The sequence below is a fragment of the Stegodyphus dumicola genome, chromosome 4 (assembly GCF_044657685.1).
Source record: "Stegodyphus dumicola isolate Sdum_Otavi_A_Nest chromosome 4, ASM4465768v1".
Classification (NCBI taxonomy): Eukaryota; Metazoa; Arthropoda; class Arachnida; order Araneae; family Eresidae; genus Stegodyphus; species Stegodyphus dumicola.
Genome location: NC_140771.1, coordinates 69,225,115 through 69,251,476, shown reverse-complemented (window position 1 = coordinate 69,251,476; position 26,362 = coordinate 69,225,115). Strand labels below are relative to the sequence as shown.

Sequence of the window (26,362 nt, the reverse complement as noted above, 5' to 3'; positions counted from 1 at the left end):
AGGGAACAATTCAGTTTTCAGTCTAGGATTCATTCTAGGATTTCAGTCTAGGATCTTTAGAATATGGTAACTGGTAGTTTGGCGACATTTTGGAGGCAATAAAGGTTACTACCTGGGACTTTGATAATAATGTGAGCAGTACTCAGTTCCGATTACGCATTATTTTGTGTGAGGGAAATGAGAGATCATGGGATATGTCATGTGATAATAATGGACGAATTACGGTTCTTTAATCGGAAAAGGGGGGAAATCTGGAAAAAATCTGGAATTTTGTATTTGGCTTAATCTGTGTTGTGTGAAACAGTGTTCGTTAATTTTTGGATCCCATGGCCCTAACTAAAGTGAATTCGAAATGGGTATTTAGTGGGATTGAAAGGGGTAGTAATAAGTGTTTCTTTAAGGTTGTGCGAGATAGAAGTAAAGATGTTTTATTAAGTTATTTATTTTACCTGGTACCTTGCTGTGAACTATAAGTATGATTTTAAAGATCCTGAAACAGAAGTAAGAAAAGTTTATCGGACACGTAATCAGGATTCTGAAGAAGATTAGGTAAGTTAGTATTTTTAATTATTTGAGGATATTATTTTTATGCATTGTTCTAAATGTAAGGTGGAAATAAAGTAATTTGCGTAAACGTGCATGGAAATAATTTAAATATTTGACACTAAGTATTTGTAACCATTTGTAATGTTTTCGGTATGAATTAGTTAGTGACGTTTGTAATATAATAGATAATGTAGAGGTAAAAGTTTTTGGATATTTTATTTATTTTATACGGGGAAATGTTCATATTTGGAAAGGGTATATACTTTTTCGCGATCAGGTAATTTCATATATGTTCTTTTTACCGGGTTTAAAGATTCAAAAAATTGTCATGTATTTTCGTGAAATTTTTCTAATTTATGAGAAAAAAGCAGTGTACATGGATATAGTGAAGAGTGTGCGCAATGCCATTTTTGTGCAATTCTGGGATGTTTTTTTAAGTAAAAATAAATCGACGTGTACATGGTTTATGTGTATGGGTTATTTTGAAAAACGCGTAAGGAGTATGGTATTGTGCACTTTTTCCCAATTTTGCAGTGAATATTTGTCATGATTAAGCAGTTTTGTTAGATAAAATTTCTAGCATAAGTGTAATTCGGTTAGTAGATTGTTGGAAGAAGTGTTCAGTAGATAAAAAGAAAAGAAACATGTCTTTACTTCGTGAAGACAAAATGGCGGCGGGAAAAAAAAATAGAGGGTTGCTGTAGGAGAGTTGGTCGCCAAAAAATCGCCAATTTACCATAATGTAAAGAACAACCAAGACTTCAGAGTCAAATGATTTTCTTTCAGTAATATTTTATTAAAAATTATTAAAGGAATTCTTTTATTCACGTTGCAGTTTTTTAAAAAAAGACATTTATTCTCAACACAAATTTAGAATATAAGTATTAAATTTACGTTATTAAAGCAACTATCTGAATACATTCCACTTAGTCTCTTTAGTTGTTAGATATTATATTTACAAAGCCGTGACAAGTAGTTATTTTATGAGAATTAAGGTCTGAAATGCAGTTTAAAAACAAGACTTGAAACGCCTCATTGAGTTTCATTTCCATTGCTCTATTTATGCTTACGCCTAATTCAGGATTTGCATTAAAAAGGAGCAAATACAATTTCGCTTTCGGCAACACTGAGATAACTGAGTGTTGTCGTCTAGGCAACCGTGTTGAGGTCGTTTATCTCTCTCTCTCTTTTCTTTTTTTTTTTTAATCTTATGTTGATATTTTAAAAGACCATAACACTAATTTTGCTTCTGGAAAGATTCTTTTGGAGTTTATAAGATTTTTGTTCCTTTGTCGTACAGAGCTGTCCTTCACTGGACAGTAAACTGTATGCAAAACTTAACTGAGTAAATACATGTGTATCTTCTTCCTTTGGGCACAAGTTATCAGTTTGTAGCATTTATTTCCGGTGGAATGGCCGTACTTAGCAAATTAAGAGAATTATCGCTGCCCTATAACTGTTATGAAGTTGGGCATACATGGACTCCAGACTGCTATGAAGCAGCACTTTCTGTTGGATTGTGTTGTTTACTTGAAGGCATGAAACTTTATGCACCCTTATATTTGGTAAATATACGATTTTTATATTTATATTATTTTGGTGACTATTTTTTCTCTGTTTGACTTCTTTTGTTTATAAAATATCACCAATAATGCCTACAAAATATAAAGCCGTTTCTTATCAAACACTAGTAATAATAATAATAAACATTCAGACTTTTTAGTAGACTTATGAAACACAGTGTTTTACTTTTTGTATTAAAGTATAATGATTTTGCTGTAAATGGATTTTTTTTTATTTTTATTTATTTATTTTTTTTTCAAATCTTTAAACATCAAATAAGGGTGCAACTTTGGTAGACGGTTGCACGGAGTAGCACCCAAATAAGTGTTGGTAACATGTCGGTTATTTTCTTTCATTTTTGCCTCATTTCATATGTATCGATATTATTGGATTAATGTATTATTTATAGTTAGAAGTTTGTTTTAGATACTATTTACTCTTTTATGTTAATCATTAAATTACGAACTAATAAAATATACTTTAAAATACAAACATCTCTCCCCCCCCAAAAAAAATATAAGGTATATTGCATTGAAATTAATTTATAGTGAGAGTGCTGGAAACAATATACACGTGCATATTGCCATAAATGTTGCAGTGTATTAATTTTAGCAGTTCTGAAATGTTTGTAGTCTTGTGATAATTAAATTATTTCAGTTTGTTTGATGATAAAACTTCTTGAATAGTATACATATAATTTGTAGATAATTCAGTTTTAAATTTAAAAAAAAAAAAGAGATTTTTTCTTAACTTGTGCTTCATTGTAATCTCTTTTGTAAAAATTATAGACATACTATTCTTCCAATTTATATGCTCTACTGATGAAATTTTGAAGCTAGGCGATTTTCCATCCTCCCGTGTTGTAGTGCTCTTTGCATTCATTATAAATTACGATAATTTTCCATCTGAAATTTTCTTATTTCTTATTTTTGATAAAGAATAAACTAAAGTGATGGTTTCTAATTAATTGCAATATATTTTCCATAATTGTTATATTTTACAAAATTGCCAGTAGCTATATGATATGCAAGTATTGAAATATTTATTTTAAGACAGATCTCTGAACTTTCAATTTATGCTAGAGAATATTTTTAAAAATTTGCTATGATCTGAAATTATCACAAATAGATATGATAATATCTAAAATGCTAATTATAAATTTAAAAAATATTAATGTTTTGTAAATGCATAAATTATATATAGGTACTAGTCCCGTTTAGCAGTTACTTTATTTGTTAATTTAAAATTTAATAATGCAATTAGGGTGAAAGATTATTTTTTTCCAATCATATCTCCAATTAGTGCATTGTTCTTGAATTTCAATAAAAAATGGGATAAGAGCTGTGTTGACAATATAGGAGTGCTTTATGTCTGAAATTGTTGCCATCTCTTTCTAGGATAAAAATATATATATATAAATAATAATAATAAAAAAAAAACTGTAGTGTAAGCATTAAAACTATTGGGTCATCCAAAAAGTTCTGTGGTTTTTCAAACTATTGTTTGCCTTTTTTGCGATTTTGCGTTGAAAACGTTAAAAGGCTGTATCACTTTTCAGATCGTTGCCACCAAATACAATCACCCTGTATTATATTTGAAGAAATTAAATAATGAAGAATCTGCATAAATGTACGTTTGTTTCTAGCATTATGATAAAGCAACTGTACTTAGAGCCGTCCAATTTTGAATGACGTAATCCTTCTGCAAATATGGGTATCTGAAAGACCAAATTTGAATTTGTTTTATTATCAATTTCATATTTTGTAAAACTTGAATGAATTTTTGATTAACAAACTCAACGATTTAAAAGCGAGCAATGGCAAACCCTGTACGGATGGGGGGAAACCTTTTTATCTCCAGTGCATGGAACTGTGCATTGGAAATTCTAAAGCTATGCTCATTATAAAATCATTTTGTGATGGCTGTTAAATTGAATTTTATGGTTTAAGTGCAAAGAACATGATATTTGATAAATAAAGGTAATACACAAAACGTTAAAAGTCCCTTTGGACGTAATTTAAAATCAAACCTTTCAGATTTTTTAATTATTAATTTGTGTATTTTCTTTTAATTATTTTGTTATTGCTGAGAAGAAGTGACCATGTTTACATCACATAATTCTAACATCTGCTGAAGAATAATTTTTGTTTCAGTGCAGTGCTAAAAATGAAGGGCACGAAAGTTTATTTTTGTCATACTATGTTCTTTTATTTTAAAAAGCAAAATTAAATGTTATCACACTGCTCATAAAATCTGTGCTATAAGATGGACAAAGTGTTGTATCTGATGACATAGTTTGAAGGGGGTTTGAAAAGTGTGGAAATTTTAGCCTTAGAGATCATACCCATTTTAGATGACCATTTCATAAATTATGGTTTCATATTTTTAATTGTGTAATTTCTGCATGCCATCTCACCTGATTTAAATTGATGATCTATAATCTGGAAAAATCTCTAATCCGGAATCGCCAAAGTCCCGACGAGTCCGAATTATGAACTTTGTACTGTATCATAATTTTTTAATGCTTCATTACTATTTTCTTCAACAGATGATGTTACGTTTGTTTTTGCTTTGTTCTGATAATTTCTTTCCATACGAGATTTTTTCACTCCTCCGATCGCTGAAATTTTCTTTCTCTCTTCCTACACAGAGAAACCTATGTTTAATTACTCTCAAAATTGATTTCAAAATCTATGGCAAAACAAGATTGCTTTTCTATTTAATTTTAAAATCTGCAGTCTTTTAAGTAGTAAATAATGATAATGTGATAGTAGTCCATAAATCTTCTTTCTGTGTATCCTGCAAACAGCCATTTGTCAGATAAATATAGACGCATTTTACTAAAACATTGTCGCGTGTTTTTTTGTCTACATTTATGAGTTTTTGGCTAAATTTCGGTTGGACATGCTGTTTTGACTTTTGGCTCGCCAAATATTTAGATTGCTGCCATGCCACACCGACACTATGCATTTACAAACATCCTATTCCTTTTCTGGGATTCGAACCTAGGCCATTCGGAACGGCAGACAACAACGCTAATCACTATACCGGTTGGGCGGCACAAAAAGTTATAAAATAAAATAGTGTTTATGTGATTCGATGAATACTTTTAATGCTTTTTTACTTTTTGTTTGTATTTATCAAAAAAATCGCAGAATTTTTCGGATAATAATATTACAAGACATAAATTTAAACAAGTTTACAAATAATGTTAACCGAAATTTATTTAGTTCATAAGTCTTTACTTTAGTTAATACTTAAGTTTTTTTCCCCTTGATACTATAAATTTGCTAATTTTCTTATCAAATTTTGTTTTTAAAAAAAATTGAATGCATGTTGTGCCAAACTTGTACATCACCTGAACTTATAATTAAATTTCACCTAAACATGTGCTTCTGAAAGCCTGAATTTTGAATTTTTTTTATAATTTGTTTCAGATTTTATGTGAATTTAATGAAATTTTGATTAACAAATGCTAGGGTTTAAAAGCAATATGTTGCCATTAGGCAAAGTATGAAATATTTATGCTTCAAATTTAATCAGGAAACTTGGCGATCTAAAGAAAATAAAATATTTTTATCTTCCGTGTGCCAGTGTGTTGTTGCCATTCAGTAAAACATAAGATATATCATTTTTCTTTTTAATTCAATCTGTCTGTTATTCATTAAAAAAACTAAGCAATTTGAAAGATATAGATGCTGTTACAGTAGAAGAAAATCCGCAAAGCTTCGGCCCAGAGGTTGTGCGGATTTTAGGATTTTGCAGACTTCAGGACAGAAAAGATAACTCATAATATTCAGACTAAACGTGCAAAATAAATAAGGTGTATAAGATACATTTAATTAAATTATTATATACATTATTACTATAATTTATTATATGCATTAAATTATTACATATATAAATTGAATATATTATATTAAATTACATTTATTTTTAAATCAACATGAATCTGCTTTCCCTTTTCTCTCAGGAGTAGTCTTGAAATTGGTACTCCATTACTCTGCTGGTGCCGGAACCAGTAGTACAAGACAGCATCGAGGTTTGTTGATTTCGCCTCATGTAAAGATTTCCGAATTAGAATCACTGTTGCTGTAGAATTTCAGCAGCTTTTCTTTATTTTTCCATATATCATACACAGTACGTGTCACAATTCCATACGATTCTGCTAAAAACCGAGAAGTAGCACCTGCTTCCATCTTGCAGAATTTCCACTTTTTGCATTACTGTCAATGCAACGTGTTAACGTTTTTCAACGTTGCAAGCAAATCATGAGTGTCTTTCTTATCTGTCATTGTATTAAAAAGTGCTGAAATTTAAAATATTCTTAATTTATCCACAAAATATCCGGATAAAAAAAATGGCAGCACTAAACAATCTCGTGAAATAACAAAGCTCAGAAATTACAACAACGTGAACTTAAAAGAAGGGTTGAGTGAATCGTCTGATTTTTCACCTCGATGCAGATTGGAGGGGAAAAACTTTTGTTATGATGTCAATAATTCGGTATTTCCATTATGACTCATTATTATTTGGTAATTATGACTTAATTATTCAGTAAGTATTTTTTCTTCGATATTCCGTACTCTATTTCCGGAACCTATAAACTGAATGTTTATATTTTGAGAGACAATGCGGATTTCAGGAGTTGGTGGATTTTTGGTCTTCAGGTTTTCAGTATTTTAACTGTATTATTAATTAGTAGTTGAAGCCATGAAATTACACTACCTGGACTCATTAAAATTAGTATATATTTGATGTAACGGTTTTGAATGGCTGTCTGTGCAAGTGGCTAATAGAGGTTCTCAACCTGGTGGATGGCATTTATAGTTTTAGGGGGAATGCAATAAACCTTTTATTTAACTGCTAAATATTTAGTAAAAACTACTTTTATTCAAGTGTTGGTATTTATTGACATTATACTCTTTTGTTTAATTTTAAAAAACTATCTAAATCTAAGTAAGTGTATATATATGTATATTTGAAATTTTAGAAAAGGGGGATAGTTTTCTAGCAATGGTGAAAGGAGTGCATGTGACAAAATAGTTTAAGAACCTATGGCTAATGTCAGATATAACTAAGATTTTCTGGCATGATTGATTTAATTGTTAATATTAATTTTGCTTTGAAAAGGGTTTTCTTCAATAAATTTTTTTAATAAAAGTATTTGTATTATTTATCAAGCTGATTTATTATCTTAATATGTTTTAAAATAATTTGTAAAAGGAAATTTATATAAATAGTTTTGTCATGTTTCTTTAACCTATTTCATTTTTATTTTAGATAACTCAAATTCTTCAAAGAAAGTTTACACTTAAAGCCTTCTGGAATACCATCGAGAGTACTTATACGTCATCATGCTTTCTTGGTTTTAATGCATTCGCTTTCATTTTTATATTTTGTTTATTAAGGTGAGTTATATTTCTGTATTTCTTTTAATTCACACAATTCCTCTTACATTCCTTATTTTTTTTTTTTTTTACTTTTATATCTCAATAAGCTCTAGTGTTTGTCTTAATAATTTTAAACATGCAGCTGTTTATGTAACATTCTTTTTAATATTTGTTTTAGTTATTTATTAGCATTATTAACATGTTTTAGCCAGACTTTTACAATTTGTAGTTAGAAAAATAATTTAAATTGCAATGTAATATTTAAGCTAACCTTTCAGTTGATTATGTTCTTATATCAGACTTATGAAATTTTTTAAATACTCTTCTATTAGTAGCAACTCTTCAAGAAAGCTTTGTTGCCAATTGAAAAAAATGTCACCAAATGCTGTTAAGTAATAATATGTAAGAGGATTGGCAAATGTAAAATCAACGGTAAACTATCAGGACCTTGCAGAAGCTGTTGGTTAAATTTGTGTCTTATTTGCTAGGCTCCTGATTCTTTTTGTTTGTTTGCTTTGCCAGTAGTCAAGTAATTGAGAATGAATACTGAGAGTTAGATCCAGGTTCAATCACGGGCAAGCAAGCCGGCTGCATGGTTGATTTTTTTGGATTTTCCTTCGTGTAACAGAAATGCAAGCCAATTTCCCTCTCAGAGATCTCCATGAAGGCATTCTTCCCATAGGCCATGCTTTGCCACATTCTAATAATAACTTTTTTATGCTTCATTATTTATTCTAAGAAAAATGCATGCCATATTTATCGTTTGATGTCTTTTTACATTGGACTTCATACATTAGTCTTTCTTTTTGTGATCAGTTAAATGAAGAATATTTCCACTACAAGATCTTTGACTCTGCAATATATTTCAGATCTAATGACAATATCCATAAATCTGAAAATTGTGAAAGAAATTAATACTAAAAACACTTTTTTTTTGGAAAAATTATCATTAGATCATGGAACCTAATAAAAGATCAACTGATGTGAAGAAGAACAAAAATGTGTAATGATTTTTGTTTTGTTTATACAGAATTTTTTGTATTTTTTGTAGTACTTACGTATTAATTCAGCAACCTTGGCGCCATTTGGAGATTTTTTGAAAAAGTAAAAGTTAGTTATTGGGTGCAAGTTAGTGCTTTATGTGTCTTTTTTTAGAAAAATTCCCAAAGTATTGTAAAATGGTAAATATTGTCAACATATGAAAAGAAAACATATTTTAGCAATTTAAAATATAAATTTTTATTATTAAATAAGGATTATGTCATAAACTACCCAACATTGAAAATGCAACAGCAAGGAGTGTCCTGAAATTATGCAAATTTCAGAGTAGATGCATGCCATCAAGTTATGCAATTGATGTAAAATGCACAACTCTCCATTGTGCTTCATGCAAACATTGAAGCAAATGTAAGGGAAGAATGCAGAATGTTGCATTTTTGTGCTGTTATTTCTGCTAGGGAAATCATCATAGAAAATTTGTTCTTGTCTCAGAGGATGCGTATGACAGTAGAGAATACTAGGCCATCATCAACAGAGGCAGTTCCAGCAGACAGACAAGGGGCATGTAGATCAAATTGAGAAGGGCAGGCTGATCCATACAGGAAATCTCAACTGACACACACTTGGACACATCCACAGCTGTGGTGACGCTGGTTGCACCGGCTGTGGTGACGATGGTTGGAACAAAGAAATTTTGCGAGTTTGAGAGGTAGTGGTGCAGCCAGAGTGATGTCAGCACTCTGGCTGCATCCACTGACAAGTGGTGGCACATCCATAAGCCATTTCTACCTCTATTCTGCAGCATGTTCAAGATACCCTGGATGTTTCCATATCAACCAGAACCATTTGCTGTGGATGTGTGGCTAGTGGCCTGCATTCATGGCATCCATTAAGAAGACTGCCGTTGACCATATATCATAGATGCCAATGTCTGCAATGGTGCCGGGCATAAACTATGTGGATGATGAAATGGCACAGGGTCCTGTTCTCAGATGAGTCACTCGTCTGTTTTTCCAATGATAGTCGCTGTGTATGAATGTGCAAACAGGTCCAATCCGACAGCAGTTGTTGAACGTTCCACCTGCAACAACTTGGCATTATGGTTTGAGGCACAACTTTGTATAATGCCAGGTCACCTCTAGTTTGTATTTAGGGCACTACGGTGGCCCAATGATATTGGATGATGTGCTTCAGCCAGTGATACTCCTGTACCTTCAGGGAATGTCCAAGGCCCTTTATCAGCAGGATGACACTTGACCACACACTGCTTGCATCAGCCAATGTGCTCTGCATGGTGTGCAGATGCTTCTCTGGCCATTGTTCTTTCCTGATCTCTCACCGATTGAACACATTTGGGATGTGATCAGAGTTGTAGCTAGGGTTTTCAGCACCTGGGGATAGCTGAAGATCTCACGCCCCTTTTGTTTGCCAAAAATGGAAAATATTTAATTCTAGAAATTCGGTGCCCTGGGGACAGGTTTCTGCTTTTCCCCCTCTAGCTAGGCCCTTGGATGTGATTGGATGCCATTTGCAGACCCTGAAATTGCTGTGTTCAGAAGATGAACTGTAGCAAATGCTTGACAGGGAATGGAGAGCCATTCCTCAGAACACCATCCGTAGTCTCTTTGATTCTGTACCTAGATATGCTACTTTGTGTATTGCCATCTAGTGTGGTTCTACAACCTACTGAGCCAATGCAGTTCTTGCACTGCATTATGCATATCATTTCAAAATAAAGCTCACTTATTATTCATTGCTGTCTTTCTGTGTTTGCCGAATTTCATCACTTTCTGGTTACTCCTTGGTATTGCATTTTCAATGTCAGGTAGTGTTTATGAGAAAAAATAAAACTTAAATTCTTAAAATTAAAAATCTGTTTTTGCTTAAAGAAACATCAAAGAATTTGCCGAAACTCGACTTCATGCAATCCTCAGCAACAACGGCTATCTAGGAAATGCATTTCCTTGTTGTTTCCCTTTATAAAAGTTTCAATAAAATTCTGTATGCCTGCAGAAATTTTACCACAGTTTCTTCCATTGCTGGCAGGTATATATTTTAAAACTAAGACAAAAAATATCATGATTTCTTTTATAAAATCCATTGGAACTTGGAATACAACAAAAAGGAATGCATATGAATATGATGGCATTGCTTGATTGAATTATTGTCATAAACATGGTTGCCAGAGTTTGGCTGAGTCTGAAAATTTGGCATCTTCTACAAAGGCGGTTATGTTAATACACAAGTAAGGTTTTTGTTTTTTCAAAAGTAAAAAATTTGATTAGACTCTGAGATTTTGTTTTTGCTGGATAAATTGATAGGATTCTGATATTCTGTAAGATAAGTGATATTCTGTAAGTTGAAATTTTTATAGCTTACCACTACATAAATCATTACTTTTTATTTGGTCCTTATCCATAAACAATTCATTCATTCAAGTATTCATTATGCTTTAATAAATAAAATGCAAATATTACGTATTTCTATATTCAACATTTACTAAAGGTATTAAAAACCAAAAAGATATTGAAAAACAATTTACTGATTTAGATCACTTTTTAATGTCTCTTTTAAGAATACATTGACTAGATTTAGTGAGAAAATTACAAAATAAAAATTGCTTGTTTTGGTAATTAATAGTTCTGTAATTGGGTGAAAAGTGCTTGTTACTAACTTTGTGACTGGCCCCAAAGAACCATTAATTACTAATATCTTTATGAATTTTGCAGATAGAAATAAGAGAATTTTATATTTAATTTATTAAGTGTGATGAACATTTTACTAATCAGACCTTTGGTTCTAAGAGGACTGTAAAAATTTAAATTTTGTATTTACAAAGCCTGGTGCTGAAACTAAGCTTTATTAAAAAAAAAAAAAAAAAAAAAAAAAACTTTAGAATTAGAAATGCATATTTAAGATATTGGTATCCAAAGCAATTGATAGATTCTTATTTGAAAAATTCATTCATATTCCCTTAATGATAAATTAGGTGCTTTTTTTATATTATGCTGCATAAATTGTAAAAAAAGAGAGTAAAACTTCAGGTTATGGATCAGTTTGATATGTTTTAAAAAAATTGCTAACTTGGCAAATCATTATACAGGTGGAGGACAAAATAATGCAAACACCTGTGAAAAAGTATGATGTATTTCACACCTGCAGTACAGCTGTGCCACCTGCAACAGAAGTCTGCCACCTAGTGAGCTTGAAGAGGAAGGTATCAGCCTCTCAACAGCAGTCGCCTGCATTGCATGCTTTGACCAAACTGTCTGTGAGAAGTTGAAATGTCAGACCTGTCAGAGTTCCGAAGAGGAATGATACTTGGAGCAGGTTTAAGTGAAGCATCGGTTACAGAAACAGCAAACCTTGTGGGGTGTGCAAGGAGTATGGTATCGGCTGTTACGACAGCATAACGAAAGAGGGTAAGACGGCGTCTTCAAAGCACAACAGTGGCCGAAATTCAAAGCTGGCTGATAGGGATAGATGGGTCTTGAAGTGCATAGTAACCCGAAAGCACAAGCAATTGTTATCCGAGATAACACCCGAAATGAACAGTCATCTCCAGGACCCCATTTCAACAAAAACTGTCAAAAGGGAACTTTATGCTGTGAACATTTATGGCAGAGTGGCAATGCATAAACCCTTGGTGACAGCAACTAATGCTTTCAAGCGATGGCAGTGGTGCAGAGATCACAAAGGCTGGCCCTCACAGCAGTGGCAACAGGTAATATGGTCAGATGAATCATCATTCCCCCCATTTCAGATGACCGGACACGTTTATGTCTTGAGAACGCCCAAAAAAGTGTTTCATCCTGACTGCCTCTTGCCGACTGTGAAGCATTTGGGTGGTGCCATTATGGTATGTGGTGCAATATCTTCGTGTGATCTTGGGCCACTTGTTATTCTGCATGGGAGAATCACATCCAATCAATATCTAAGCATTCCAGGGGATCATGTCCATCCTTTTGTCCAGACTGTATTCCCTGGAGAGTGACCACTTTATCAAGACAACAACGCCCCTATCCACACTGCTAAGTGTATTCAAGAATGGTTCAAAGAGCATGATGATGCAATTGAACATCTCGCTTGCCTCCCCTCAGTCTCCGGACATGACTATTATTGAAGATTTATGGGCATATTAGGAATCCAAACTTTGTTCCCGATTTCCACCTCCATCAGGACTTTCGAAATTAGAGATCGCTCTGCCAAGGGAATGGCTTAACATTCCTTTAAATATCGTCCATGACCTTTATGCATCTATCCCACGTCGTATTCAATCTGTACTTCAGTCAAAGGGTAGTCCAAATCCCTATTAATAAAGATTTTCCATTATTTCACAGGTGTTTCTCTTATTTTGTCCTCCCTCTGTATTTTGGTAATTGTGATTTTGAATGAAACCTGTAAATATATGATAAAAACTTAAAGGAGAAGTTAAAGAGAAGTGACAAAGTATCTTATTTTAAAGCAAATTAATATACATATTATGGGATCTAGCATATTAAGAACTTGGAATGTTTCCCATTTCGAATTTAGAAATAACAGCAACAAAAAAGGAAAATTGTTATATATCATGAAGTTAAGAAACAGTATGACTTAAAATGAGCAATAAATAATAGAATAATATATTTATTCACATTTAGCTAAAACTTTAAGAACTAAAACACAAAAAGGAAAAGGAAATTCAAAATGGCCCACATTTCAAACATATTTTTGACAGAATATAATAGACATCTGCTGAAAAATGATTCTGACTATGATTTTTATTTAAATCAAAATCTATTAATCAGATGAGAAGTTTAAAAATAAAAAAGAGATCTATGAAAATGTAATAACAATTAACCTTACCTTTTCCACTCGTATATCTATTGCTTTTAAAAATTGGGTAAATCAGACTCCCGATGGTAAATTAGCACTTTCAAACAACCATTTACCATCTGTTCATTTCCTACAATGATATTTCCTTTTAACAGACTTAATTTTCATGGATTTCAACCACACTTTCAAGTTCTCTAAATATGTCATTCTTTCTCATTTCCACTCACACCTCTCTATAAAATATCTTTCAGTATGCCAATGGCCACTCACATCCCCCTTATCTATAATGAACTAATTTGTACATTTCAGACTCCATGAATATGTTAGTTGAAGGATCAGAATCGTATGTATACAAGCTCAGAAAATCAAAATCCGTTTTTTTTTTTTTTTTATTTTTTTTTATTTTTTTTTTTAACATTAATTTTCACTTCATGCATAGAAGGGCCAAACATATGACACTACCATTCACACAAATGTGCCCTATTCTTTCAACTAATTTCATACTGTTTTTTGCTCTTAGGATACACATTTGACGTAACCCATTTCTTTATGCACAGTGTATCACAAAACTTTCCCCCTTATCTTGGAACTTAATCCGGTATGTAAAATCTAGATGTTCAACACTTTTGACACCATCCATGTTGTACACGAGAAATCCATGTTGATCTACAAGAAACACAAGCTATGTTGATTTGCAAGAATACAGCAAAATGATTTCAAAAATTTCTGGTTATATAGTCTATAATATGACAACCTAAATATTGAAGAAAAAGTTTCAGCAAAAGATTGTCACCAGACTGTGTGAGTTTTCACAACTTGGTGACACCAGCCCATAATCTGCAGGCTATCCAAAAAAGTTAATTTTATACCAGAAAGGTGTTGGAATTTACGTCATGTTGGATTCTAGTGTGGCTGCATTGCAACATTCATAAAAAAAAAGGAGGGGGATAATGGCACTGTTCAAGAAGCTCATTGATGAGTCAATCTTCTGTCCAGTTTTTCCAGTTTGACATTTTTGCAACTGACCACATGGTATTTGTACATTCTTGTTAAATGTTAATTTTGCCAATGTACTATGCTATTGATTTCAGTCATTATTATTGTAGCTGAATTTTAAGTATAATTAATTTGGAAAAAGGATGATGCTAGTGTTCATCAATTTCCGAAATATGACATGAAAAGGCTATTTTAACACCAAAAGATTGCTTGAGTGAGTTTTACTTCATAATGTACTGTTTGTGGAGATCCTTTTTGTGACAATATGATTGCAAGAAGTGATGTTATTAGGAATATAAATGGATATCAACAATTAAATTTTAAACTGAATGTTTGGAATCTTGATTTTGTTCAAGGAATGTAACTGCTTTGAGTGCAGTAGATGTTTTGAAGAGTGGATGTTTTGAAGAGAAGCTTTAAGTGAAAAATATATTAATAATGCATAAAAAGATGTTATGAAAAATCCCAATTAAATGCTGTTTGGATCAATTATGTATAAAATATGAAAAGGATTTTTATTGTATGCTGTTTAATAAACAACAAGTTTTTGAAATGCAGAGAAAATTATTATGTAAATTGGGTACTTTTCTGCACCCAATGAACATAATAAATTGTTCTGTTGTACCTTTTGGCAGGTGATGGTCTATTTGCTATCACTTGCCATGCAATGTGTATGCGTGTGTGCTTGTTTAACCATCTATAAGCTATTCTTATAACTAGAAATTATAATTAAGAAAAACTTGCTGAAGCAAGTGCATAGCATAAACATATGGTAAATTGTTTAACGCTTCTGAATATGCAAAGAAACAGTACTGATTTTAGATAAAGTACTGATGGAATGAAGGAATTAAGGTGATCTACCACTGTTTTAAACAGTGAAAAAGTGAGGATAAGTGGATTATGTAGATATTAAAAAAAGTGATCTTAAGAAACATTAGCATTTGTGCCAAATACTGTAGTCCATTATTATTGCATTTCTGAACCACTAATACCAAGAAATCATAAAATATAGTTTCAGAAGGGTCAAAGTCAGTATTAAATCCTTTTTTCTCATTTTATGTTAATTGTGAATTCCTTTGTAACAAAGTTTTTGGAATCTTCTTTTGTGATTTCTTTAATATAATAAAAATACTGAATATATTTACAGGTATTTACTTAAACAATTATACAAAAGTTTTAATGGAAAAATATTTTATTTCAAATAATCATAAACTAGGAAAATATTAAAAAAAGTAATAAATACTGTTTTATTAATTGCAAACTCCAGTTTTATTATTTTTCTTTTGTGTAATTTCAAACATCATACAATCTGTACTTTTAAAAAGTTACTGCCTTGTATAATTGTTAGTTAAAGTCATTATCACATTATAAATACAAATGTTTGAATTTAGTTTTTTTTAAATTACATTAATGTTTCTCTTTACATTAGCTTAATTTTATAAATGTGTGTAATAATGATATTCATCATAAATGAAAAAGAATTTCCATGATATACTTTCAGGCATATGTGAAATATATTTATTGACTAATTTAGGTAGTTTTTCTGTTATATACATTGATGATATAAAAAGACAAGGGTTATTGTTATCTTTATTCAATAGTTAGTGTTTTTCAGATAAAAACCATTTGCTGCTCATAATAAATGATTTATGTATCGGAAGGAAGTATTCATTGAACTACTTAGTTTGAACAGTGTATTTATAAATAAATTAAATACTTGATACTAGGTAAAATTTTGAATATAATAATTCTCATCTTCAGAGCCTTTTTTTCAATTTTCCAGTAGCACAGTAGTTTCTAATTTGTGGTTAAATTATTGTAAACGGTTTGTAGTTCATTCAGTTAGGTTTATGCAGAAAACTAATTAAAATATTTACAGAAAAAACTAAGAAAATAATTGATAATGCTTGTTTTTTTAGAGCTGACATTAATTAAATAGGTGATATATGAAAGCCAATTTTCAAACAAAAAGTTAATATCTGATTTAGTAAATGGACTCTCATTTGCAATAACAGACAGAATGTGCTGCCATGTTTCTGTGTCATTGCTTTCTCATTATGAACATTGTAGCTTTTGCAAAGCATATAATGGCCTTTTTTAGGTATGTATTATAATAATAAATATAATAATATATAATTGAAGAAGACTTTCATGAAACATATACTAGAAGAAACAGGAGCACATTAATGCTATATGTGCTCCTGTTTCATGGCAATTTTTGTGGTGTGTGTTCCGTTGTGTTGAAGCAGCCAGTGATTAGTAGCTGAAATACATGCTTGCGCCATCTTCTAGGATTAGTATAGCTATCTGATTAAGTGCTGTATCCCTCAACTAGATCTGCAGTTAGACACATTGTTCTTTGCTTTATTTATAAGCAATTGAATGAAAAAGAGTATTTAAAACAAAGGGATTTGTTTAGCTACAAGAATACACTTTGAGGACTTCAATATTTTCTATAAGTTACTACACTACTGATGAGCATTAGCAATGTTTAACAGTAAACAAAGGCTTTCTTGTAAATATTCTTAATGTCATTTAGATTTGTCATTTCTATGATTAAAATATGCTGTTTTGAGAAAAATAAAAATGTTCCACCATTTTTAAAATGTATATATTTTTAACATTAAATATCTATATTTTTCTTTTTATGTTTCAGGAGGTCTATGGGAAAGTTTTATTATCTGCATTGCTCTTACTTCCCAGCTTTTATGGCAAGCTTTCTTGCAATTTTAATTGAGAAAAAAAATAGGTTTGTGTAATTTTTTCCTTCTCAATTTTTTTTTTCCTATTTAAAATAATTTCTGTGTATTGCTGTGATATTGAAACAAATGATAATGAAATGCTTCACACATCATTTATTAGGCATATTCAGAAATTAAACTCTGTTTGGCAATATTTTTCGCACAGAATATTACAATATTGATTGTGCGCATGGCAATAATTTTTCGTACTTTCAGGAGTCATTTTCTTTTTTCTCCTTTTTCCTTCTCCTGACCCCCCTCCCCAAAAAAAGTTCAAAAATATTTTCATGTCATTATAAAACTTTAAAATGTTTTCAAAATCCCACCAAATATCTGTTATACACAGAAATTTGAATATGGAAAAATGTTTTCATTTGACATTTAATGTCAAATACGCAAAATTTCTAAAACATTTTCCATGTTTAGCTTGGCAGTGAGAAGATGTACAGGAGAATTAAATGAAAGCTGTAGTAATAATCATAATGAATAACATAGTGGCAGATTGTCTGTTTAAAAAAATATTTTTGTTATGGCTGTCAACATTTAAAAAAAATATTCACTCGGCTTTTTGTTTCAGAGTTTCATTACTTTCCATGAATACTGATCATTCTTCTGTACTAAACTGGATACTTTCTGATTAGCTGCACTGCAACCAGAAAGTTGCAGAAAAGTAGGAGGCAAATGTATCATGTCAATAAATAGTATTTATGCGTCGACTCAAATATGCGTGTAGCATAAGTGGATTTGCACTTTTGAAATGCAGCAGTTATTTTTTTATTAGTATTTGTTTTTGCATTTATTTTTCATCCTAATGAATTATAACAGAGCTAAGGAATTTACCTCTTTTGTTTTCACACTGAGTGTATGTTGAAATGTGAACCGTCTTGAACGATCCTGATTGTGGCCAGTTTATGTAATTCTTAGATATTTATTTTTTTTAAACTGACCAGAATGCCAAGTTTATGTAATTCTTAGATATTTATTTTTTTTAAACAGATCACTATGTATGCAGAGAGAACAAAAGGGGAAAAAAATGAAAAGAGCGTAAATTAAGAATAAAAAAAAAGTAAGAAAGACCAAAAAAAGGTGTAGACATGTAGTTGAAATAGATACCTACACAACTGTTTGTCTCCAGTGTTGCCAGTGAGTCTGTAGCTTCTCACTTGTGTGGATAACCAAAAAGTACCCTAAATTGTCAAAAATTGATTGAATTATCAAATGCTTTGTGTTGTAGGTTTTTTTTTTTGGGGGGGGGGTGCGTATGTGTGTGTGTCAAAAATTGTCTGGTGTTCCTGTCAATTTTTAAAAGCTATGAAATCTTGATTCAAATTGTTACAAGAAATGAAATTTGTATATTCCATGCAAATCTGGAATTAAAAGATCATTTTATGGCATGAAGACTTCTTATCCACGCAAAATTTAAAATTCACCCAAAGTGTTTCAGTCATAAGAAATCGTATGCACTGCATTTTGGGGATCAGCTCGCTGTGTGAAATTTTTATTTTGAGGTTAAGTATAAACTCAGATTTCAATTGTAAGACTTAAAAAACGTTATATTGAGTAATTCAGAACAAGAGATGTGGAATTCTCAAAATATTATACTGCACCATTATGCCACTTTGTCACATATCACTGCTTGGCAGTATTTAGTTCTTATTAAAATCTTCTTTGCTTGGAAACAAATGGATCTTCTTTTCTAAAGTCCAGAACTGATATTGATTTTCATCTTTTTCTTCATCTGAAAATGTTCCTTGCTAGACAGTAATTCAGAGATGAAGAAAAAGAAAGTGAAGGCAGGTATCATTTATTGGCTAAATAACAGATGTGTCATGTCTCTTAGAAAGGAAACAAAATCTTCTGTTGTATGATGAAAAATGCTTCAGTTTTGATGGATTTGTGTAGAAAAGTAGTTTAAAAAGCGAGAACAATATCATAATTTTTTTTTAATTTAATGTTTTTGTTGTTTGCAGTTAAATGCAGCTTATTTTCTGAATAAGCAGTGAATATTTTTAAAGAAATTTTCATACTAAAACACATTTGATATGATGTGTATTTTTAATATACAAAGTAGATTTTTTTTTTTAAAAAAATTCGTACTGGATGTCAGTATAGTGATGTGAAATTTTAAAATTTTGTGTTTAAATGTTTTAGTGCATCTATTAATAATTATAGATTTCAAGAAACCTTTATGTGAATCATCTTATGAAAGTGCTAAACATTTTAGATTTAATTCTTACAACTTACTTTGTTTTTTATAAAGTAATTTAGAAAGCAATTTGCACCAGTTATTACATTTTTATAACTTTAATTGCCCTTTAGAAGAAATTTCCTTTTTCAGCTTTAATTTTTTTTCACTTCCAATTAACATGCGACCATTTTGCTGCCTGCATAGTCTTCCTCAGATAGGATAATCTTTTAAAAAATATTGCTTTTTGTACTAATTGCTTTTATATGTATACATATATGTGCATGTGTTTTGTGATTAAGATGTAATTAATTACATTTCTCTTTTTTTTCCTTCCCAGGAGAGGTCCTTTAGCTCTTTATGTAACTAATGTGGTAAGTTGATTTCTTTATTCTGTTTTATAGTACATATTTTTATTCACTCTTTCAGAATATTCTTTCTTATAAAGCTTGAGTTGAGAATCACAGATTTCAGTGAGTAGCATATCTCTTTCTAATGTGGAACTTATATAATGAACATTGAAGCAAAACCAAGTCATTTTGCATGCTCATAAAGTGTTGATTTGATATATTCAATCTCTTAACAATTTCTTGCTAAGAGATTGAATTTATTAGCAAGAATTTGCTAAGAGTTTGAAACTTTGTTATTTACCATTTTGCTTCTTTCAATATTTTTTTTTGCCTTCATCAGCTTCAACTGCCCTTTCAGAATGCAGAGCATTTCATTATTGAAAGTACCAGAATGCAATTTTGAAGAGTTTTGGCACTGCCATTCTATCAGTATATGTTCTCCATACATGTTACAAATTTGTTTTCTTGCTTGATCAGCATTCTTGATTTTTCAGTTATAAAAAAGGAAAATGTGCTCAAAATGCTATTTTTGATTTTTTATACTTAATGGTACACACACACACACATGCAAAAAAAGGAGGGAAAGAGCTTAAGTTTTTTTTTTTTTTTTTTTAATGCTGTAGCTAAGTTTAGAGTTTACTAGTCTGTTATTGGACTTACTCATGCTAGAGAAATTTTTTTTATCTTTTTAATTTTATTATTAAACATTGCAGTCTTTGCACTCACACCAGACCAAATTCATTAGCAAAATGACAAAAATTTTAAAAGCAGCATATGTTGTGTTAAATGTTGTCATGAATATTTTTTCAATTCTTTCTCAGTTCATCATATCAATATTCAATTTTCTTATTAAGCTGACTTAGATAGCTAATATTTTGTCTTTTTATTATTAATTTTTTGTTTCTTTTGTTTATTAAACACTATTTTCTTTGCAGCTATGCCACATAAAATTCAACAACAAAACCATAAGATATTTAAAAATAGCTTACCTTTAGAATTATTGATGGAATGTAAATGTTATGCATTTTCTTAGATTTGCTATATTATTTCTTTGAAAATAGTACGACGACACTAAGATTTGGTGGCATCATCCTTTTATTTATATTACTATACTTTTTTAAAAATTTAATTATATTATTTCTTTAAAAATAATATATTGCAATAAGATTTGGTGTGAACATCCTTTTACTTGTAAACGACACAAACAAACAAAAAAGAAGGAATGAAATTAATAGTACCTCTGGTGCTAAAAAAGGGGGGAGGGCATAAAGTAAAACAAAATTTTTACAAATAAGCCTTGAAATGTCAGCTGTCAAAATATATAATGACAATATAATTTAGGGCTAGTTAAAAGTACAACTGATCCCTTTTGTAATAAAAGAAAAAAATAATAAATCTTTCTGAACAGTTTAATAGACTTTGCCCAAATTGTTGCATTAGTTTTATTCTGTAAGCTTGCTGGTTGCAGTATACTTACTTTGCACATTCCTTATAACCATTGTAAACATCTGCGAAATTTTTTTGAGAACTAATTGTATAAGGCAGATTAACTGTAATAGATTAGAGCAATTTTTCATTAAATTGCTTATATTTCTAAATCAAATGAAGAAGAAAGAAAAGAAGTAAGGGGACATGAAACTAGTTATATTATTCAAGTCAATAAGAGCATGTTTATAAAAATAAAAAATAATGCTGCTGTAAGCTTTTGCTGCTTTGAATTTCTTTTGCAATTAATTTTATGTCAAGCAGAAAGCCTACTTTTTATATTGACATGCTGTTGTACGCATATTGGTAAGATAATTCGTAGTGCAACTGAATTTCCTGGTTTCGCTTGAAAATGCCGAAGCAGGTATACTTGTGGCATGTTTACTAAGATGCAATTTTTCCTGTTACATAAGGTAATTTAAATAACAGTGAGGTGAATATGAATTAAGATAGTTCTTGTATGATATGAGAACCAACATGCAATAAGAAATGTAAAAGATTGCTTTTGCTATTCTATCAATCATCGAAAATTTCCCAAAATTGACAAATTCGATTATGTAAAATTCCACTGCATATAATATAAAAAGACATATAATAAGTTCGCAGGCTTCATTTCTTCTATGTAAATACCTGGAACTACAGATTATGTTATTGGCACTGTAACTAATAAATCTATATTTTTTGTTTTCATCTTCATTCAATCTCTAGTTTGTTTTTTTAATGTTTCACCATTTACTAAAAGAATCCATATCAAGAAGTACATAAAACTATTATTAAAGTCCTAATTTATTCTCTTGCAAAATGTTGGGAGAAAACTGTGCATTTCTTAAAGCAGCAATCTTGCTATTAGTACCTTTGTCATGGTGTCAGCAATAATATATAAACAAATTATGTGTGTACCTGTTGTGTCTTGATAAATAATCTGAGTAGCATTAGTACTTCCAGATCATCATCATCATACGTATATTAATGATCTGATTTGGAAATATTGCACACAATATGTTGATGTGTATAGAAGAAGCTGACAGATGCGACTGGATTACAAGATTCCTTTTAATTTTTATTGGCACATATTTGTGTAGTCAACATGGTAGTACCATTTATAATTTTGAAATATATTTTTGAAAACAGACAAAAGAGGAAGTCTAAGTAGCAAGAGAAGCAGAAGCAAAATATGACTATTCCAAGATACAAGCTTAGTTCAAAGGCAAAAGTTATGATTTGCAATTTTTTCAATGTGGATTTAAAGCTTATGTACTTAATATTATTCCTGGCTGCCAGCAAACCTTGGAAATTGGTGAAGATGCCTCCAAATTTGAGCCAGTCATTCTTATAGAATTCTGAGCCTGACTCCTATCTGCAGTTTTTTACAATAAAATATTTTACATTCTCTCTGTACAGTCCACCAAGGAGCTTATGGGAATATTTGTATGCTTCAATTTTGGGCTTTGTAAAAAGCCTTATTAATTTCTACTGTTTTGTCAGGCCCTCCAATCTGCAGGTAATTAATCCAGTCTGTTACTGTTTTGTCAGGTTCATTCAGCTGCTCTTTATCCCATCCAATGGACATTAGTCTCTCAACCAGCTGCAAATAAACTGGAGTGCAGTTGCAAATGTGATTTTACAGTCTTCAATTTCCATTCCCTTTCAAATGGATATTACCCTGTCCCAATTTTTCATGTTTATCATCATTGTTTATCTGTGGTTATGTGAAGACTTAGGTGCAAAGACACTTGATTCAGGCTCCTTGGCTTAACACACATCCTGAATGTAATGAATAGCAGTTACATAGCTTTTTGTATGCAAAGCATATCTGAGCTCCTTACCTGAGAGTAAAATTCTTGTGGGAAAGATGCATAGATAACTCGCTGTATATTATTGTTACTTATAGCATACTTATAACAGATGCTATAAGTATATTATGATATCATACTTACCCATAACTGGTGTTAAATCTCATTGATGACAGTTTTATGGTAAACTGAGTTTTTCTTTTTTTCAAATTATCTCCATCATCAGCTTAACAAAAAAAAAAAAAAAAAAAAAAAAAAAGGGAAAGGGGAAATATCCAAATTAAAATATAGAATTGAGGGACTATTGTACGTTTAGTCATTTGTGACTTATATGTTTTTGTTAGCTTACACACTCACCCACCCACATATATATATAATGTGTAAGACATAATGAAATACTATGGTTATATTAAGAAATAATTGACAACTTCAAAATTGACTATTCTAGATTTTATGTTCTACCCCTAAGTTCATCTGTTCTCCCAAGTTCGAGATCTTTTCAAGTTATGTAACACTGCTTACAAAAGGGAACTAAAACCTAAAATTAACCAAGCTTAGCTGTACATATGCACCTACCTAATATAAATAGCTACTAACTGCATAGTTCTCTCTCTCTCTATCTTTCACCTGCCTGCTGATAGCGTGTCATTCAGCCTCTGCTAACTATTTGCCATTATTTAAAATGTGATTACATATCTAAAATTATGGAGCTTGTTTAGCACTCCTAGTCTTCTATCACTTATGAAGATAGGTGTAAGAAATTTGTCATCCAAAAAAAATTACATTTATCTATTAAGATGGGCCGTGCTTCTTCCAAAATTCAAGCCAGTCATTTTACTACATCGCAATTTCCATTCATCTACACAGCAGTATTTTCAGCCATGACTAGAACGTGATTATTTTTATCTTCCACCAAAAGTAAAAAGTTACATATACAGTCAAAAGTCGTTAAACCGGACTCGCCGGGACTTCGTCAATTCCGGATTATCGATTTTTCCGGATTATAGATCATCAGTTTAAATCTCGTAAGATGGCATGCAGAAATTCTAAAATTAAAAATATGAAACCGTACTTTATGAAATAAAGAACAATTATGATCTAAAGGGTATCAAAATTTACAAAAAAAAAAAAAAAAAAGCTTAATATTTATTTGTTTACTTTATTAAACATTTCTTTCAATGTAAGTTGTTTAAGTTGCTTCGTTTTATGTGATAATACTTTTTCTTTAATTCTATAAACAGACATAATTTCTTGTTCAGTTACAAAGTTCCACTGTTCAAGTCCCGTAATTGCTGTGCCGAGAATACCGACTAACTTGTCAATCGAAATTTTTTCGTTTTCACTAACCTCTCTGTCACATTCTTCATGTCTTTATCCATTTTTTGCAGCAGTTCCACTTTTTGTTTGATGGACATCGAAACATACTTTCATTTTGTAGATCCTTTGGGAGCTCCAACATCGGAAATTCTATTTGACATAATCGAAAGTTCAAGTTTACTTTTATAAGATTGCTCTTACATTCTGCAAAAAATAATAAGCCGGATCCAATTCAAAGATTAAGGAACAATGCAATCATCAACATTAATTGAAGTAGATAATTAGATAATTTTAGGTTATACCGTCCGTTATACATAAAACGCGGACGCGAATCAGATCAACTTGACATCTTGAATTTCACTCAGAACTGACCACTGGTATTCTGCGCTTGCGCACGCATATATGCGCAGTCGTAAAGTTCTTACGTGTACGCGTAAACGCCTATGCGCATGTGTCAACGTGGCACCTGCGCAGAAAGTTTTTAGCTTTGAGGTCCGGATTATGGGTGTCCGAATTAATGACTTTTGACTGTATATATATATATATACGTTACTGTGAAAGACTTGAAATTGGAGAATGCTGACATTCACCAATGAAAGTCAACACATACCATATACATCGGTGAAAGACGAATATTTGATTATATTCTTGTACATTTGGACCATCGCCGGTGTATGTCGACAGTCACGGAACACTGTGCTGGAGATCGAAAAGAGAAGTCAAGGTCAACAGAGGGGCGACAGTCTGTTGCCAAATCCTTTGTTCTGTTGCGATTGAAGTTATATGGCATGTATTTGTTATACTCTGGAACAGTGTTTATTAGTCTTATGCAAGGTTTGATGGTGCGTGCAAAGTTTTCTTAATTTTTTTTTTTTTTAATCTGATACCTAAATTACATTGAATGGATACTGCAGTGAATCATGAACTTTTCTTTGAAAAGTTAAATGCATTAATTGCGAATAAATGAGGTGGAAATTGTTTTTTATTTTTCACAAGAAAAGTTCTCTAAAATACTTTCTGAAGTGATTTCTGCAAAAACTAAGTGCAGCACACCTTTGGATTACGGATGATTAAAACATTTTGACATTTTAAAAATTAATGATGATAAAAAATTAATTGTACCCTTAAAACCAAGAGGAACGAATATCCAGTATTATGTTATTAATGATAAATTGTTCAGCATACTATTTGAAACTCGCATTAGAATAGGACATGGAGGAAGTACATGTTTGCTTAAAGTTTTGCGAGGTAAATACAAAAATATTGCATATGAAGTTGTAATGTTGTATTTAAATTTATGTAAATAATGTCAAATGAAGCATAGTGAACCTAAGAAAGGTATTGTTGTGAAACCAGTGGTCAGTTCTGAGTGAAATTCAAGATGTCAAGTTGATCTGATAGACCTGCAGTCACACCGGGATAGCGAAGATAAGTTCATAATGATGTATCAAGATCATTTAACTAAGTTTGTCAAGCTACAGCCATTGAAAACTAAGACAGCTGAAGAAGTAGCACATCTTCTTCTTCAAATATTTTTAACAGTTGGTGCTCCAGCTATATTGCATTCAGATAGTGGTAGGGAATTTAGTAATCAAGTCATATTCAAATTATGTGTTATGTGTAAAGATGTTAAGATAGTTCATGGAAAGCCTCATCATAGTCAAACACAAGGCTCAGTTGAAAGGGCTAATCAGGATATACAGAATATGTTAACTGCATGGATGAATGATAATGATACAAATAAATGCTCAGATGGTTTTCCCTTTGTTGAGTTTGTCAAGAACGCCACATATCATGAAGGAATAAAAGTCCTTATGAAGCCATATCCCATGTTTGGCATTAAACCAACAAGAGGCATAGCATCCTTCTTTTTTTTTTTTTTTTTTTTTTTTTTTTGCCTGGCAAGCAAATCACAAATATTGAAACTGAAGAACAACTCGAAGAAATTGCTAATACTTTTGAAACCGAAGAATAGCTTGAGGGAACTGTTAATACTTTTGAAGAAAATTTGAGCAGTGGCCATACCAAAAACCATATTCCAAAAAAAAAAAAAAAAATATTGAAGAAGACCTGCATCCTACTATGCCTTCATATTAAGCTCTGGCTGAACAAACAACACAAGTTAATTTCTATAAAAAGATTGGCCATGAAAGAGAATCTTCTATTGCAAGCAACGAAG

The 26,362-nt window shown here is 31.2% G+C and overlaps 1 protein-coding gene across 1 annotated transcript in view; it reads left to right on the top strand.

The window, feature by feature from the left end:
• The first annotated feature begins 1,693 nt into the window (after nt 1–1,693).
• The window catches only part of LOC118187318 (transmembrane protein 135-like), a 98,731-nt gene continuing 74,062 nt past the window's right edge, over nt 1,694–26,362 (top strand). The window contains exons 1-4 of the mRNA XM_035357513.2: nt 1,694–2,111; nt 7,393–7,520; nt 16,969–17,061; nt 19,579–19,612. Of these exons, the coding sequence (XP_035213404.1) occupies nt 1,959–2,111; nt 7,393–7,520; nt 16,969–17,061; nt 19,579–19,612 (408 nt within the window). The 5' untranslated portion in view covers nt 1,694–1,958. The remainder of the gene's footprint in view (nt 2,112–7,392; nt 7,521–16,968; nt 17,062–19,578; nt 19,613–26,362) is intronic.